At 40.4% G+C, this 16,710-nt stretch overlaps 1 protein-coding gene across 1 annotated transcript in view; it reads left to right on the forward strand.

Moving 5' to 3' along the window:
- TRABD2B (TraB domain containing 2B) overlaps positions 1-16,710 on the forward strand; it is a gene marked incomplete at both ends in the record, with an annotated part of 255,725 nt that overhangs the window by 211,561 nt on the left and 27,454 nt on the right. The window contains one exon of the mRNA XM_079535809.1: positions 2,291-2,381. Coding sequence (XP_079391935.1) covers positions 2,291-2,381 — 91 coding nt within the window. The remainder of the gene's footprint in view (positions 1-2,290; positions 2,382-16,710) is intronic.

The following is a 16,710-nucleotide window of genomic DNA, read 5'->3' on the forward strand; positions in this document are numbered from 1 at the left end:
TTTCAGTCTCATGCTTGGCTTGAAAGGGATTTGCATGTTTTGCTGGGGGAGCTGACGTTGGTGTAGGCCTGCCATTTAGTGGATGAGGAATTGTAACTATTGCATAGTTTCCCTTTCTTCCCCTGGATTTAAAGCAGTTAAAATCGGGTTCTTTTGGGTACTGTCCTGATGTCAAAGGTTTGCTGGATCTAGGACAACTTATTTCTATTAAGAAATCTCTTGCCATTTAAAACTGCTTCAGGGAAAGGAGAGCATTGGATTTTGGACAGAAAGGTCCCTGACCTTGACGCCGTTGGTTTTGATTCCTCACTGTCACTTGCCAGTGACAGAACTGTGGCCGTTGTTTGCTTTGGCCACTACATAAAAAAACAGGATATGATCAAATCCAGTTAATCACTCACAAATGTCTCATTTCTTCAATCCTGAGGGCGTGTAAAACATTTTTGGGACTGCTCTCTGTTCCTTTGGCTTTTATTATAAGTAAGCTAAGGGAAAATCAAATTTTGAGTAGTCTTAAAAAGAAGCGAAGGAATTCTGGAACACGTTAGAGCTCTGCAAATGTATGTTTAATCATTTAAAGAAATGTCTTTTGGCTAAAAGCACTTACCAGTCCTTGCAAGTTGCGCTAAAAGCCGTACAACTACATCATTCTCACAACTGATGCGAATTAGCACCCTTGTTGGCAGTGTAAGCAGAGCGAAGCAGGCTTAAGGAATACTGGAGACCGAATTACTCTTACATTCGTTGTGACTTTATACAGCATGGGTGAAATGTCCTAGGGCTGACTCTGCTCACAGGTTACATTAAGTCATCATATAGTGGTATTGATTGGTGTTAAAGAATCTTCTTTCCAGTTTTTTCCGATGATGCATGAACAGAGAGAGACTCAGGCATGTCTTGCCTGCCTTGTTTTTTTCTCTGTGAAAACCATTTGATTCTGAATTGGAGGCAGATAGTTAGTTACTGGTATCTCTGTATTAAATACATATTTAATATTTATCCTGTGCTTAAGGCGTGCATACTCCCTCTGGACAGCAAGCTCTAAGCAAACCAGAGGAGTGCACTTCTACATGTGGCACGTGGTGGAACTCGCTGCTGCAAGATGTCATGGGGCAAAAAGTAGATGGAGGCAGAGGTCTGAGTGCATTCATAGAGAATTGGTCTATTCAGAGCTGGCAGTGAGACGTGTTGACCTGGCTATAAATGAGTCACCCAGCCATGCAGAGATAGAAGTTAAAGGATGTAATGGGTGAGGACTGTTCTGTTATTTCCTAGTCTTTTTCATTTGTGTATTTTTACATATTTACTATTTACAGTGAGCCACAGCTGGAGTCAGGTTACTGTACTACGTGGTCTTAAATATAACCTGTTAGTAGAGTTCTTGTGTCCTTGCTTTATACCTCAAACCCATCCTGAAAACAATGTGAAACTCTGACAATAAGTTAAAAGCTTTGGAGGGATTACACCGCCTTATTGAGTCTGTGCCCAAAGTCCTTTGAGGATTCCCATTGACTCCAGTAGGATTTGGTTCAGACTCAAGTGTATAGAATTCCCTTAAGTAAACTTTTTCAAGGCCCATACGTGCTGCAGTACTTATTGGGCTCTTTGTTACTTCTGTGAATAGGAATGCAACCTTTACACTTTCACCAAAGTGCACTGATTTACAAAACTAATTCTCCTCATCTGGGAAGAGATGAAGTTACCTCCTGACCCCTCCCAACTCAGCTGAGAGGTTGATCAAGCAATTTCTGAGCCATGTTCATTTTAGGCAATGAGCCATACATAGAGCAACTTCGGAGCTTCCTCATAAGCAGATGCCCATAAATGATGATGGGCAGGGTACACATCTGAGGGTGTAAGTTGTTCCAATTCATGAGTCAGTGCCCAAGCAATATTCTTTTCACCACTGCTGAATCATTCAGATACCCACATTAGAAGATCCTTTAGTCAGTGCACATAATAAAAGTTGCCATGTTAGCAGTTTGCAAATTCCTGTACAATAAAGTAATATTAAAAAAGAATCTATCTAGGTTTTGTTTTATATGCATCCTTGGTCATGTGAGGAGAGGGAGAGATAAACAAGATGGAAGAAGATCATATCAGGGTGTATGCTGTTTGTTATCCTGCTCATTGCCACCTCAATTAATAGCATAATGTGCCTTTCCTGCTTCTAGAGCTGGAGTTTAGCTTCTCGTAACCTTGTGTCCCAACCCTGTTGTTCAAAAGGAGAAAATAAAATGAGTGAGCAGAGCAGTTTGATTGACAGTGCTATTTTCTACCTGTATTTTAGGTCACTTCCTGGGTAACAACACTGTGATTGATGTACTGAGACAAGCAGGATTTGAAGTGGAGCACACCCCTCCTGGACAACCGATTGGAAAGTAAGCAGCTGCCCACAGATTATTAATCATTTTCTTTCCTTATCTTTTTTTCTTCTCCGCTTTTTTTTCTCTAATGAAGCGAGATTATTGCCTTAGTAAAAGAAGTGGATGAGGGGATGTGGCACCTTCCATTCCCACCCAAATTCCAGACAAAAACTGTGCTATAAAGCGTCCATAACATGAGTCTGGAAAATTAGGGAGCTTCAGTGGCTGTTACTTTCACTTGTGAACATTATTCCTATCGCAGCTGCTTAATACTACCAGATCAAGGACACTGCAGTTTCTTCCTGTTTTCAAGAAAAGTCTTGTTCCGGTAATTTGCCCCATAATTTTTTTTTCTCCATGGGTTTTGGTTGCTTCTCCAGTGCAGAACAGTGAAGTGCCACCAAATTCCTTTCTCTGTCAGGCTATCTTCTTCAGGTGGGATTTCAGTTTTGCCTGAAGGACTGTGTTGAATGTAGCAGATGCATCTTACGTTCTGGATAGTGAGCTGTACAGGTAAAAAGTGTTTGAATATTCCCCAAGCGTCTCCATCCATCTGATCAAGTGTAAATCAGGCAAGGAAGACTGATACCAGGCTCTGGGCAATCTTTATTAGTATAAGGTGAAGTAGGTGAAGGTGAAGCACAAAACTGTCCTCAGCTACTGAAACAGATTTCCTTCTTTCCATAGACTTCTCTTTCCTGACAGTTCAGATGATGTCTTTGTTTGCTTGAGGTTATGAATATCTTAGAAAATAACACTGGAAGAGGTGGTGAGATACTGTTAGGCTTGCAAAGTTAACCTTTTCCCTGCAATCCGCAGATAAAAAATGGCTGAGATTTCCCCATCATAGGATTGTTATCCTCATTAGGACAAAATGTTAGCAGCATGGTCCTGTTCCTGGTGAGGCCAGCATGACTTAGTCCAAATATGAGGCAAGTTTCAGGATGGTGGAATTAACTGGGGGGTTAGGAGATCATGTCTGAAAAAAATATGTTTCTTGTACTTGGAAAAATCTGTCAGATTCAGCCTTGTTTGTGAAACAGTCACAATGATTTATATAGAATATAATATGGCTCAACTGTATAAGTGCCTTTGACAGAACATTTATCCTAAATGATTCTTAGAATATGTTGAGCCATAGAAGCCCGGTCTTAAATAACAATGGGAAGAAGTGGAAGAAAAAAACTAACACAAAGCAGAGCAAATATTCAGAGGAGGTTTAAGAAGCACTTGTGACAGTGAGGAAAAGTCAATGTGACACAGGAAGAGCTGTAAATGCCTTAACTGCCTGGAGCTTAAAATTTTGGCTAAAATGAATCAAAAAGCCTGTGTCTGAAAATACAGCAAAACAAAATCCAAGCAATCAATAACAACAGCTGAGTTTTACAGTTCCTGCAGGGATGCAGTTCCTGCATTTCTGACAAAAGCTTTCCTTTCAGGGAGGTATTTTCCGTTGTAATTTTCATTCAGCTGAATGTATCATCATGAAAAGTATTTAAGCTGAAAACTGTGAAAATTCTTAATTTATTGGCTGCTTGCAAGTCTTTGAGAAGTGTGAGAAAGACCCCAAAACAGTCTCTGTTCTTTATGGTCTTGGGATATGCCTTTGTAAGTCATCACAGGCTTGATGGAACACGATTGGGCAGGAATAGTGAAACAATGCCACTACTTAATGTTGACCAATTTGCAATGTGGGGGTTTCTCTGTGTATATCAACTTTGGCAGCAACATGTCTTTTCCATGATGGTCTTTCCTGAAGTTGTCAGTTCCTGTGGAAAATGTGTCAACGTATATACAAGAGCTGCTCTGAAAGTAATAGCTCCTGTTTTATTACTTTGGCTTCCAGTGTCAGAGGTGGATGTTGGTGGCATGGCAGTAGAGGCTGAACCTTCCCACCATTATTCCGTTACATTTTGTCACCATGTGGCACTCCATGTGGAAAAAACTGCACTCATTGACATACATCAATGCTTGCTGAATGTTTATGGAAAACCAAACAGTGGATGTTAGTACAGTGAGGTGGTAGGTGGTGCATTTCTGCAGTTGCAGCAGTGAGAGAAAGACAAAGCGTGTTCTGGATAACCATACAGATTTTTATGAGCGTGACATGCAGGCTCTTGTGCATCTCTGGCAAAAATGCATAGCTAGTGGTGGTGACTGTGTTGAAAAATAATGTTCTGTAGCTGAGAATTTGCTCTATCAAATAGTGTTACTGGGTTCTTTGTCATTTTTTCCTTGGAAATATATAGGAGGCGTTACTTTCAGACCAACCTATTTACAATATTGATGTGCATATTTGACATATGTTGACATTTGTGAGTATTGGACTGAGTTGAGATAGGGCATAATGGTTGTATGTAGTAAATAGCGGTTGTACTCTGTAAAGATGAGATGTTCTGTTAATGAATCTGTATGTATTCCTGTGGTCTGATCATTTTTGTTTTTCCTTCTGTTGTTCTTTTTTTTGCTTTTCTCCTTCCTCTTTAAAAGATGAAATTTGAAAACTACAAGGGCCCACAGGAAGAGATGTTTTTGAGGTATTAGCTACACTAAGCCTATGTATACACTGAATAAACACATAAAAGCTCAAAACAGATTTTGAGCTGTTTGAAGGAAGAAATGGTTTTATAAATCACTGAGATGCAGGTGGCTTTGTCTTGTTTCATGTATGGCTCCACAAGAAACAAGACGTCTTTCTCTCCTCTGCTTAAACCCATAGAGACATTTCTGCTTTACTTTGAAGTAGGCTTTGTAAAGGAGTCCAGCCTACTGCATTGCATTCTGGCACTGGCAGCTGAAAAATCAGATGGTTTTCAGGGAAGGTCATCTGGACTCTAACGTAGAGAGTTGAGGAGGGAGCTGTGGACAGCGCGTGGAAAAAATGTAAGGACTGGAGGAAGAAAAAAACCAGCTGCATGCTTATGTTTTGGCCAAGGGAATTCAAAATTCTTGTGTATATTATATTCTTGTGTGTATTCTTGTGCACATATTGTGCCCAGAAAAGCCAAGAGGAATGATTAGACCTGGCATGCAGGAACTTCCAGAGGTCTATCATATCTAGACTAAGGTTGGTTATGGCTGATTACTTTGGCTGCTTCGTGACATGAAGTGGCATGAAGCTAGATGGTCTTTCTCAGGTTAAATCAGAAGCCTTGTTTTTTGAAATGATGAAAGTAACCTTAGCAAAACACCAGTGCTACTTCCTACTTAATGAGAAAAAAGCTGGTTTGGTTAGGTGTTTTGTTGTTGTTATTGTTTGTTTGATTGTTTTTGTTTATTTGTTTGTTTTTTAGCTCTTTGTTCCTACAGTAGTATAATTATTGTTATGATTGAAATGATCAGTAGTCTGAACTTCATTGTTCAATATTGAGCATTATGAAGCATTATTGTCACAATTAGGTGGGGTAGCATGGAATCAAGTTTAACCTCTACCATCCATTTCAATTTCAGAATGCACAAGAGAATACTCTTTAGAAAGAGCTACTATTGTTCCCATGTTTCAGAAAAGCCTTGAGAAGAGCTGAACAGCACAAAAGCAAAGCTGTCTCAGCTTTGTTTACATTCAGGCTTGGTAAAACCAGGTGGTTTTTAGCATCTCGTGTCCAGAATGCTTAGCACACGTTATTAAATGGCTCATCTTGAAGACAACCAAGGTGCATACCTAGAGTTTCATTTTTCTTTTGTCTAGTGACAAGCACAATTTTGAGCCAAGCTCTTACTTTTTTAAGGTGCTGGAGAAAAGTCAAGTGAGACTTCGGCAGGCTGGAAGAGATAGCCAAAACATGGGGGGTTTTCATTGCTGCAGAATGAGTGAACTGGAAAGGAAAAGTTTGTGTAAAGTACATTTAGGTGCTGTAAGGTATTTGGGAGCTCTCACTTGATGGATTTCTGAAATGCCCTATCAGCTGTTATTCCACCTGGTGGTTCTGTGCTGACCTTTCTGAGTCCCATCTATAACCCCACTAGCTGACTATTGAAAATACCTTCTTTAAAACTCAATCTTTTTCTGTAAAAAATACTCTCTTGTACTCAGAATGCAGAACCATGCTGTAAACACTTAAGGACTTGTCCTCACATTGGCTTCATGTATTTAATTCAGTGCCTGATGGAAGGTGTCCTGAATCTATTTGCCTGAGAAACATCGGCATTCGTATTTTCTTCCTATGTTGTTGGCCTTTGCTGTTGTCCCCAAATAAAAGCACTGGGAAAGGAGAAGTATCTCATTGCATTGCCCTGAGATGAATAAGAGGCAATTTTTATTTCTGGGGTTCAGACCAATTGGCTGTCCTTGGCAGGCTCTTTGGAGAGCAGAGCTGTCTGGGTTGTGGAGAGAAGAGAGAAGGGAGAAAGTTAGATGGATTCCAGTGACTTGAGCAGATAAGGGGCCACAGCTGCTTCATATTTAATTGGAAACAGCCAAATTGCAAGATCAATTCAGGAAGCACCTGTGTCCAGTGATGACTCTCTATTGTTACTGAGTTCTCAGAATCGGCTTTGACCTTCTGCCATGTGTTGAGCCTTGACATATTGCAAACGCTTTTCTAGGCTAAAAAAAACACACTGCTGTGCTCATTTCCATCAGACTTCTCTTTCAGATATTATGTTCGATGCTGCCTTCTTTCAAAATGGGAGAATTCCTGACAGTCTTTCATTTCTGACCATCTGAGAATTTACTGCGAACTCTCAGAGCTCTGCTGTAGAAATTAATTACCCTTCCTCTTTATGGTTGAACTTCCTGGCCCAAACGAAGCAACGTGTCTTTGCGGTTGTAGCTTCTCCTGTTCTTTCTGAAGCAAAGAGCTTGCTCATTCTCCTTTTCCCACAGCATCCTACAGGTGACCCTGGCTCCTCAGCATCAGCTCTGTCTCATAATGGAAGTTTTTTTGCTTCACTGTAAATGTTTTTTTGTTTCCCAAAGGATGAAAGCACACCTGATCCACACATTGATGCAGCTTTTTCATTCCATCCAGATTCATGACTTTTAAAATCCAGTGTGCAAAGCTGGGTGGAAGGTGTTTGGCACGATGTTCCTTTGAAAGCCCTCTGGAGACTTCCAGATGTTGCCATGTTCCTTGGGACTGCTGGGCAACTTGGGCTTTAGGGTGGCAACCTGAAAGGGTTCCTCCACTCTCACTGTCATGAACCTCTCAGCTCTAAGTGTTTGGGACATCCTTGGCCTGTTAAAGTTTTCCCAAGTTAAAGTGAAATAATGAAGATTGTATTAGAAAAGAGAAGAATCATAAGACCTATGGCATTTCCATTGAGAACAACTGAATTAATTGAAGGAAAAAGAGCTGGGGAGATGTGATGCTATTCTGGATCTCATCTCTTCTGTGACAGGGAAAAATCCGTGGGTGGAATAATCTCCCAGTTGGGATGCTGCAATTCTCCTTAATCTTATTGTAAACCTTTGGATCTTTGACTTGATCTGAGCCTGAAGATCATACTCCCTTCACAAGCTTTTTTGCCCTCAGAAGAAAACCAAACCCATTATTTAGGGGTTTCCTCTGACAGTGTAATTTACAGTAAATGGTGTATAGGGATTAAATGGGGTTCTTCTGCGTGCATTGGCAAATTTATTGCTTCATCTAATACTGGAGAATATAACAACTTAATGCTTACAACATTTTGTCATGAAAATACACACATTACATTTTCAAGGGTTTCCCATGTACTTTTGAAATATCCTCCTTTGTGATTTAATTTTCTTTGTCTATAATTACCTTACATCCACAAAGTATAAGGTCTGAGCCAATCAAAGTAACTAGTAGAGGTAAAGAAATTAAAGAGAAGCTCCTAGACATGGTAGAGAAGCAAAGTCAACTTACAAGTTCTCAGCCATGGAAATTTAATTATCCTGTCACTTCCTGAGCAACACATTGCCTTGGGCCAGTGTGTCTGCATGTTCTTCAGGCTATCTTTAAACACTAAATGCCTTCTGAAAGAGTGGAATTCAGCAACTTACTACCAAAAAAAAAAAAAAAAGTGTAAGCTAATTCATGGTGTTGGTGAAAGAATACAGAACAGAACTTCTCAGGAATTTTGCTTGACTGTTGTTCCCAGTGGGCCATTTACTGTTCTCTGTAATCAGATTTTGTCCTTGGCAGAATTTAGTTTGAAAAATGGATTCATTTTCTACACCGTTCTGTTCCTCAGGAACTTGCACGAAGGGCCGTAGGGGAGCCTGGGCTTGCTTCTTTTTGCTTAAGGGCAGCTTGCAGAATGAACTGTCCTGTAGCCTGTGCCTAAGGTTCCTAGGTTTTCAGCTGCTTTGCAGCCCATCGGTTTTAGGAGATTTGGATCTCATGCTCTATCAAATAATTGTCAACAAGGAGAGCCTGGAGACTTAAAAACTATCAGAACTTGTTCTTTATTTCTCAGCCAAATTTTGGAATCCTTCCTTCCAAAGGAAAGCTGATTTTTTTCATCCTTTTTCTGCTTTCAGCCAACTCTCCTTATTCTAAAGTCATTAGTGTAAGATTAAAATTCTGGCCCATAGTTACTAGAGAGAAAGCTGATGCAAACTGCTCACATCAACAGCAAGTCTTTTATCAGTGCCAGTAGCTGCTAGAGCAGGGTCATCATTGACACGAGATTGTTAATGATTAGCTCCTACCTTTGATTGTGAGGATCCATGAAAGAATCATTGGAAAATGGAGGTTATGCTCATATAATTACTATAGTCAGTGTAAAAAGACTGACATTTCTTGAGCTGAGCTCATGAGTTTCTTAGCCTTCCCAACTTGCTTGCAGTAGGCATCTGGCTAGTTTTAGATGACTAATCATTTGAGACGAATTCCCCTCCTGTTTGAAGAATTTGGTCGAGTCCCCTTTGGAACCCTTTGGAAAACTGCACCTCCTCTCTACAGCATTATATCAAAACAGGGAGATCACATCAATTTTCTGTTTGTGTATTCAGCCTTTGGATTGATGGCCTCAGTCCCAAGCGATATCAATCTGGGCTGAAGTGCAGCTGTACTTTGTAACAGCTCAAGGGGCACAAAGGTATCAAGTGGCATTGTGTGGTTTGAAAGATGTCGTTTATCTAAGGAAGTTTGTGGTCTGTTTGCTGTCATTCTGTCTATGCAGTGCTGACTTCCCTTACCTTCACTATCACGTTGTCGGGCAAAGAGACCTCACACATTAGGCTAGATAGCTTTTCCTCTTCCAGAGCTGACTGCTCTTCTTTCAGCCAGGAGGTCTGTGGATTGTGCTGCAATCAGTAGAGCTACTTGATTCAATATGAGTGTAATTACTAGTAATTTTGCTTGAAGAGTTCCTAAAAGGAACAGGACAAGAGGGTAGTAAATGACTTTTTTCATGAACGCTTTCACTCAAAATTCTTTTGGAAACATTGTTGTAAAAGAAAAAAGGTTGGAAAACAGTTTTCTACTGATAAATACATCGTCCATAAGTAATCAGGCGTTTATAGTGCAAGTCTCACTTTCCAAATGAGGTTAGAAATGATCCAGAACAATTCTGTGACCACTGACATAGTCAAGTCACACCTTGCAGATCTAATTGTGGCAACCTTTGAAATTTGGTTAAACTTTTCTGAATTGCCCCCACAGGTAGTGGGTCACTCTTACATGCATATGAGATGAAATCTTGTGCCGTTTCTCATCTACTTCAGTGCAGAATAGTCTCACTTTTAACAACTTGTGCTATCTCAGCAAATCTGAGTGGCTTTGCATTGGCCCTGACCCAACTTTGGATCAGAAGTGTCTGTGAAGCATGGTGAAGAGTCAGACCAAGAAAGAATGTGTGTCAGTTGCTCTTCCTAGTTAAGTGCTAGGAGCAGGAACAGGACCACCAAAAACATAAGTTCTTACAGCAGATCTAGTAAATTAAGAACAGTGCATATATGAAACTCTTGTCACAGGGAATATCTTGAAGTCAGAACATATTTTCCATGTCATAATCATTGAATCATTTTTATTAGAAGTCAAAGTAAATTCCCCTGTAATCTGTAAAATATGTAAAGAGTTTAATTCATAGAGTAAATCATGTGTTGGGAACACGTTACCCAGCTCCAGATCAGATATGCTTCAGAGAAGCTTTCAAGTTTTAAAAATTTTCCACAAGCTGAATTGATCTCCAGAACCTTTGAAGGGTTCACCCTTCTCTAGAGCTCATGCTCCGTACAAGTCAATGTCATTCCAATATGTTTCCCATTTCCTGGGAATTAAACTGCTATGTTTGATGACTCAGGACTCCCTAGCAAAGCAATTCTAATCACTTACTCTGTCTGAGGCAGCCTCTGGTGTCTCAGAGGACATGTCTTCTCATGCACATGAGAATGATTCATGATTTCAGAGCAAAGGATCAACTCCGTTCCTTTTTTTTTTCTTCCCACAATCTAAATTAATAAAACAAATTTCTATTAATGGGTGTTGAAAGACTTTGGCATTCTACCTTCACTCCCAAATGCTCCACATTCCAGGGAGAATGAAAAATGGACCTGTGAATAGAAACAGGAGGGAGGAAACACAGATCAGATGTAGTGTATACATATAGACGTAATGGGTGTCAACTGATACAGTGGAAGGACATTCTGAATGAAGACAATTTCTTGCGCTGCTACAGCATTGCAGTTTCAGAATTAATACATGCAAAGACTGACAGGAAATAGATGATCTTTCTGGACCTCAGCCTTGATTTCTCTTTCATGTTAATTGCATGCAGTTGTGATTCTGTAAAATTGATCCTTTGCCACTGTGACAGCCCTTGAAGACTCCAACTTAACAGTGGAGGCAGTGGGAGTACTTAGAGTACTGTGACTATTGTGAACCTGGCAGTGCCCATCTGTCTGCCACATCTGTTTATATCAGCCTAAATTAGTCTACAATTAGCCTGCATTTGCACCTAGTGTAGCCATGAGTTCAAGAAAACAGTTGGTCCCACAGTCTTGTTGACTCCAGCAGTTGGTCCCTCAAGGCATCAGTGTTGATGTGAGGACTCGGATTTCAATATTGTCCACTATTTCTGCTGTTTGGAGAGTCAGACCAGCTCTCATCTATACAAGTGCCACTGTGCTTGTCCTGATCAGTGAGACTTAATTTGGTGCTCTTGTTTGTGAGTAAGAGTACAGTGAATCCTTTCCATTGACTTCCATTAAATATAGCAATTCAAGATTTTCCAACTAACCTGCAGCAACTCAGCAGCAAAGTTAGAAGAGTCCACGTGCTTTGACACCCTGATTCAAACCCTGTGCAATCTTGTGGAACCTTGTGGAACACAAGATTTGAATCTAATCCCAGTTTCACAATTCCAGATTACTCTTGCAAAAATAAAGGCAGTCACAGAAATGACTCTGTCAAGATAGCATATCTCTGTTTGTTTGAACAGACAATATGAATCTGAAGTTTCTGGTAATCAAAGTTCAGATTTGCAGAGTTTGACCCCCTTGTTGCATTTGAAGTGAGTGCAGCACTTTGAAACAAGGTGAAGCAGGAATAAATCAGGATGAAAAATGCAGAGCGTTAACTGCATGAAATCCCTGCTGGAAAGGCATGGCTGGTGTTCCAAAGTTTTCCATAGGGAGTGCTTGGAAGTTGCATACCAGCCTATTTGTGGAAAGCTAAACAGTTCCCCGGAGTCATTGATATGAAATGCTTCCCAGATAAACACTTCCCCCGTCCATTGAAGAAAAATGATACAGCCTGTCCAGAGCTCTATCACAAGGGACCGCACTGGGCTGCTGTTCAGCCTCTGCGATGCTTTCTGCTGGTGTGGAGCTTTGCTGAATGCTATAGTTTGTATAAGTGCCAGCATCGTTAAGCAAAGGCCAAGTTATGGAGTGAGACTGAGGCGATCTTCAAGAGCTTACTAATGTTATGTGCCCCTGTCCTTGTGTCTCTGTGCTTTATATACCCCTGAAACGTAAACCCTAGTAGCTAAACAAAGTTCATGTGGATCTTGAATGCTTTTGTGGTACTGTCTCCTCATGATTTCTGAAGAGGAAAGCAAGCACTGCTTGCTGAAGGGCTTAAGTATACCTTAATCTCCCCCAACTTTGGGCAAGCATGGAGTTTTGCCATATGTCCTTTCCCTCAGTAGTGTCACCCAGGAGCTCATTAACTAACAGTCAGTGGATGCAGTAGATCCACAGACTGTTGAGTTTGGTTTTTTTTTGCAATCATTTTGTCAAAGCAAACCTTGCTTTGCATTTCTGCCGAGGCAGTCAGCTTTCTGCCCCCAGAGGCATGTGATTTCTTGCTTACATTAAATGAGTGTTTTGCATGTGTATCGAACATACGTGTAGATGATGGGTTTTGGCCACAAGTGAAATGGGAAGTGCAACTTCTATTGACATTTAGCAGGCATAGAGTTTTTAAATCCCTGAGGCAACTTTGGAAACATCCTCCTCAAGTAGAAAGGATATAGACTTCAAGCAAAGCAGAATTAGCAGGTTATTGTGTTTGTTTGTTTTTCAAAAGGAGACACAAATTTACGTCAGTTTCTATGTATTTAAATGTTTATATTATACAATCATTACTGAATGGTCTGCAATTCCCACTCAGATCAGTGAAAGAAAGCAAATGATATGCACATTAAAACTCTTAGATGAAGTCATGGAACAAGAGACATTTTGTTTTTTAATTAAAGGCTGGAAGATGTGTCCTGAGAAGAGGCTTGAGTTTTGTCTAGCCTGGACAAAAGAAGGCTTTGAGGCTACCTTACTGCTCTCTGCAACTTTCTAAGAAGGGGAATGGAGGGACATGTTGGTTTCTTCTCTCTGACCAATGATAGGAAGCAGTACAAAGCTGCACCATAGGAGGTTCAGACCGGACATTAGGAAAAATTTCTGTACCACCACAGAGGTCAAACACTATTAAAAGGCTTCCTGATAAGGAGATTGGTGCCTCGTGCCTGTCTGTGTTCAAAAGGCATCTGGATGATGCCATTAATTCTGTGCTTTAACTTTTGGTTAAAGTGTTCAGGCAGTTGGACATGGTGATCTTTGAAGGTCCTTTCCAACTGTTCTGTTCTATTCATTTTCTTCTTTCAGCACTGAGGTGCCCTGTCACACATCCCTCTCCCTTTGCTTTCCCTTCCCTTTCGAGAAACCCCTGGTCAGTATGAGAGTTAAGGGTCCTGTGAGTTCTCTAATCATTGGATCTAAGTAAGGGCTGAACTCATACCATTTCTCAGAAGTTCTTTCTCCTTCCTGCATATTTTCATTCCAAATAAGGACATAATCTATTGTAATACCTTTGCTGCTTGGGATATTTCTGTTACAACTAACTGTCAAATCCTTATTGGAGAAGGGGGAAAAAATAGAGAGACAGACAGACTTGTGTGCATGGTGTTATTTTTTGGGTAGGATGCTCATTTAAAAAGACCACTGCTGGAAGAGCCAATGCTTCAATTCAGCATAACTTCTCTGTCTCAGAGATCCCAGTGGGGCAGCCCCGAGGCTTTGTTCTCATTGCAGAGAGATGAGTCAGATGAATCATTCTGTGGTTTTAATTAAAACATTGTATGTGGATAATATTTCAACAAAAGAGGGAAGCAGTTTTGCAGCCTGGCCCACGCATCCCCTGGTAGCACAGGTTCTCTTAAAACCCGGTGAATTTCTTCTCAGTGCCTTAATGTGAGGTGGGGAGTTTATTCCTATGGTGGGTGGAATCCTGGGGCACAAAGAAATTTCTAATTCCCAGAGGGAAACTGTGACAGCATGGCTGTTCAGTGTTATTTAAATGACAAACCCCCAAACCATTGGGCAATGCCTTCCCTGCAGGGATTTGATGGGCTGTGCCTGGGCTTGTTGGGGGCCTGAGATTTCCTATGGGGACATTTTGGTGAAGGGTTCATCCCTAACTTGTGCTGCAAATTCAGCACTTACAGTGTAAGGTGGTCTGAGATATAGGAGTACTACCTATGAAATAATGAGGGGAAAAATGAAGACCTTTACAGGAGAACTGGGAAATACAGTAATACAGTACAGGATAGGAAGGCAGAAGCCAAAGCTGAAACTGAGCCTTTCTTCCTCCAGACCCTTTGAAAATGAAGTGTATGTTCCATGTGCCAGAGATGAGCTGATCACATAAGGTGAAGGAAGGGACAGTCTCCGTGGACAGATAAGATGGTTCACTTGAATAAGATATATATTCTTTTAATGTAGTAACTTTAGATTACCGAACCTTTTGAGAACAGAAGGTTCTGGTTCCTGCCAATGCCCTGTCTAATTTCTTGCGGTTTTTTTTTCATTGACAAATTAAATCTGAAGAGATTATAGTAAGAGCCCCTGAGAATGCTTGTCAGCACTCCTACAGTGTGGTGGGCAGGAGCCTCTCATTCCAGAACTGGCGTTGGAGAGAGATGATGGAGATGAACAGTTTTCTTGTTCTAAGAGGAACAAGGCCATCATGATTGTAGCTAGCTGGTGTGCTTTGTCTAAACTCATTAACAATCAGTCTTTCTTGTGGCCTCAGATGCTTCATAGATCTTCAGACTGTATTTTAAGATTTAGTCTCATTGATTTCAATTAACAACAATGAGAAAAAGTAAATAAAGTATCTCCTTTTCTTCCAAAAGGCATCAACAGCAAATTACATGCTTCATTAACAGAGAAGGATGGATTTGTCAGGCAGAAATAAATATTTGATAGAAGCAGTTTTGTCAGCATGAGTTAATAATGTAGAGTGGAAAATCAAGTGAAACCAGGATAATATATAGATAGACCTTATGTGTAGTCATTGAACATCAGATTTGATAAAACATTAGACATTAAAGCAAGTGGATTTTGAAGGAAGAGTTCTCCTGTTTTCATTGTGTTTCAAAGGCTCTGTCCATTACTGTGCAGGACAAATGCCCACAGACGGGTAGAAGTGTCTGAATAGGATTTATGATAACAGTTTAGCTCTTTTCTTGGAAGCACTCAAGCTTTGTGATAAAAACAGCACAGATGGGCTATAACAGTATTTTGGAGAAAGGCACAAAAAGGCACACTGGCTCTGTGTTCCTTTTTATAGCTCAGCAGCCACTAATGGCTAAGCAGATGCTTTACAGCATCAGCTATAGAGAGGAAAAGTGAACTCAGTGTAACTGAGATGTCGCATCTCTTACAGCATGATCTTCTTCTGAGGGCTGTTTGGTTCCACTCTTCTGCCTGCTGCTCAGTCTAAGTGGCCCGTCTATCTCTTCTGGAGGCACTTATATGCCTATGTGATCTATCATCTTGCAAATATAAGAGCTTAGGCTGAACAGGACACTTAATGAAGACAAGTTGCCATGCTTGTACAGATCTGTGATTGACACGTTATGTCCATCTCATCTCTGTTAGAGCCCAGTTTCACAACCATCAGGGGAAGGAAGTGAACAGCACCAGGCATACAACGAAAAGTCTGCCCCTATTTTAAGTCTAAAGTCTGTGAAAATGCAGCAAGCTAGACATTTAGTACCTTGCTCAGTTGATGTCTCTGCAGAGAGTATCTTTTTAAGATGTGATGAGAAGTATGTATTCCTGCAGATGTTTTTCTGTCCTGAGGATCCAGTAGAGAATGGAAAGTTGTTCCCAAAGGACAAAATCTGGGAGGAGAATTCAGTTTGGATAGCAAGCAAAAAAGACACAGACAATCATTATATATTAATAGTAACTCTACTGAGGAATCAATAAAATTTAGCAGCCAGTTGTGAGGTGTTCCTTTTTGTTTGTTTGTCAGTCTTCTAAATCTCAAAACCTGTCTGGAAAACAACTGTTGGGATTGAACAAATTAATTCTCATTTTTTTTTTATGCTTAAGCAGAGGTCTGGATTGTTTTGGGAGTTGTACTTTTTCAGCTGAGTTTGCAAACATGCCGTTATCCATGGATATAGTGTCAGCTGTGTCCCAAAAGCTGACTTTGACTGGAGAGGAGCAGACAGCCATAGACAACAGGAGCTCCATTAACTTAAAATAGAAGTAGAAGGGGGATGAGTTTTGGAGAATATTTCTAGTTTGATTATGGCAAGTGGAGGAGAAAGAAGGATGTTTTCTAGTCTCTGGAGTCTGAGTTCATAACAGCTGAGATGAGTTAGTGGCATTTGGTCACCATTATCTATTTTCTCAGACACTGACCAAACCAAAATGCTCTAGAATTGGCTCAAAATCAAAGTCAAAAACAAAACTTTGCAAAAATCACAATTACACTTCAAGAAACTCACTGTTGCATATTGAGCTGAACTGGATATAAATTTTATGCTTTGCAAAAAAAGTAATGAATGATGGAAGTTAATTTCCAGCACCTGAAAAATCTATTGTGTATAATTAATATGACATCACCTCAAGCTAACATTGAAAGCTCTGAAATTTTTATAAAGAGGAAGCAGATTACATTGCCCAGTTATTAGTCCACCATTC

This window comes from Tetrao urogallus, assembly GCF_951394365.1.
Source record: "Tetrao urogallus genome assembly, chromosome: 5".
In the NCBI taxonomy this organism is placed as follows: Eukaryota; Metazoa; Chordata; class Aves; order Galliformes; family Phasianidae; genus Tetrao; species Tetrao urogallus.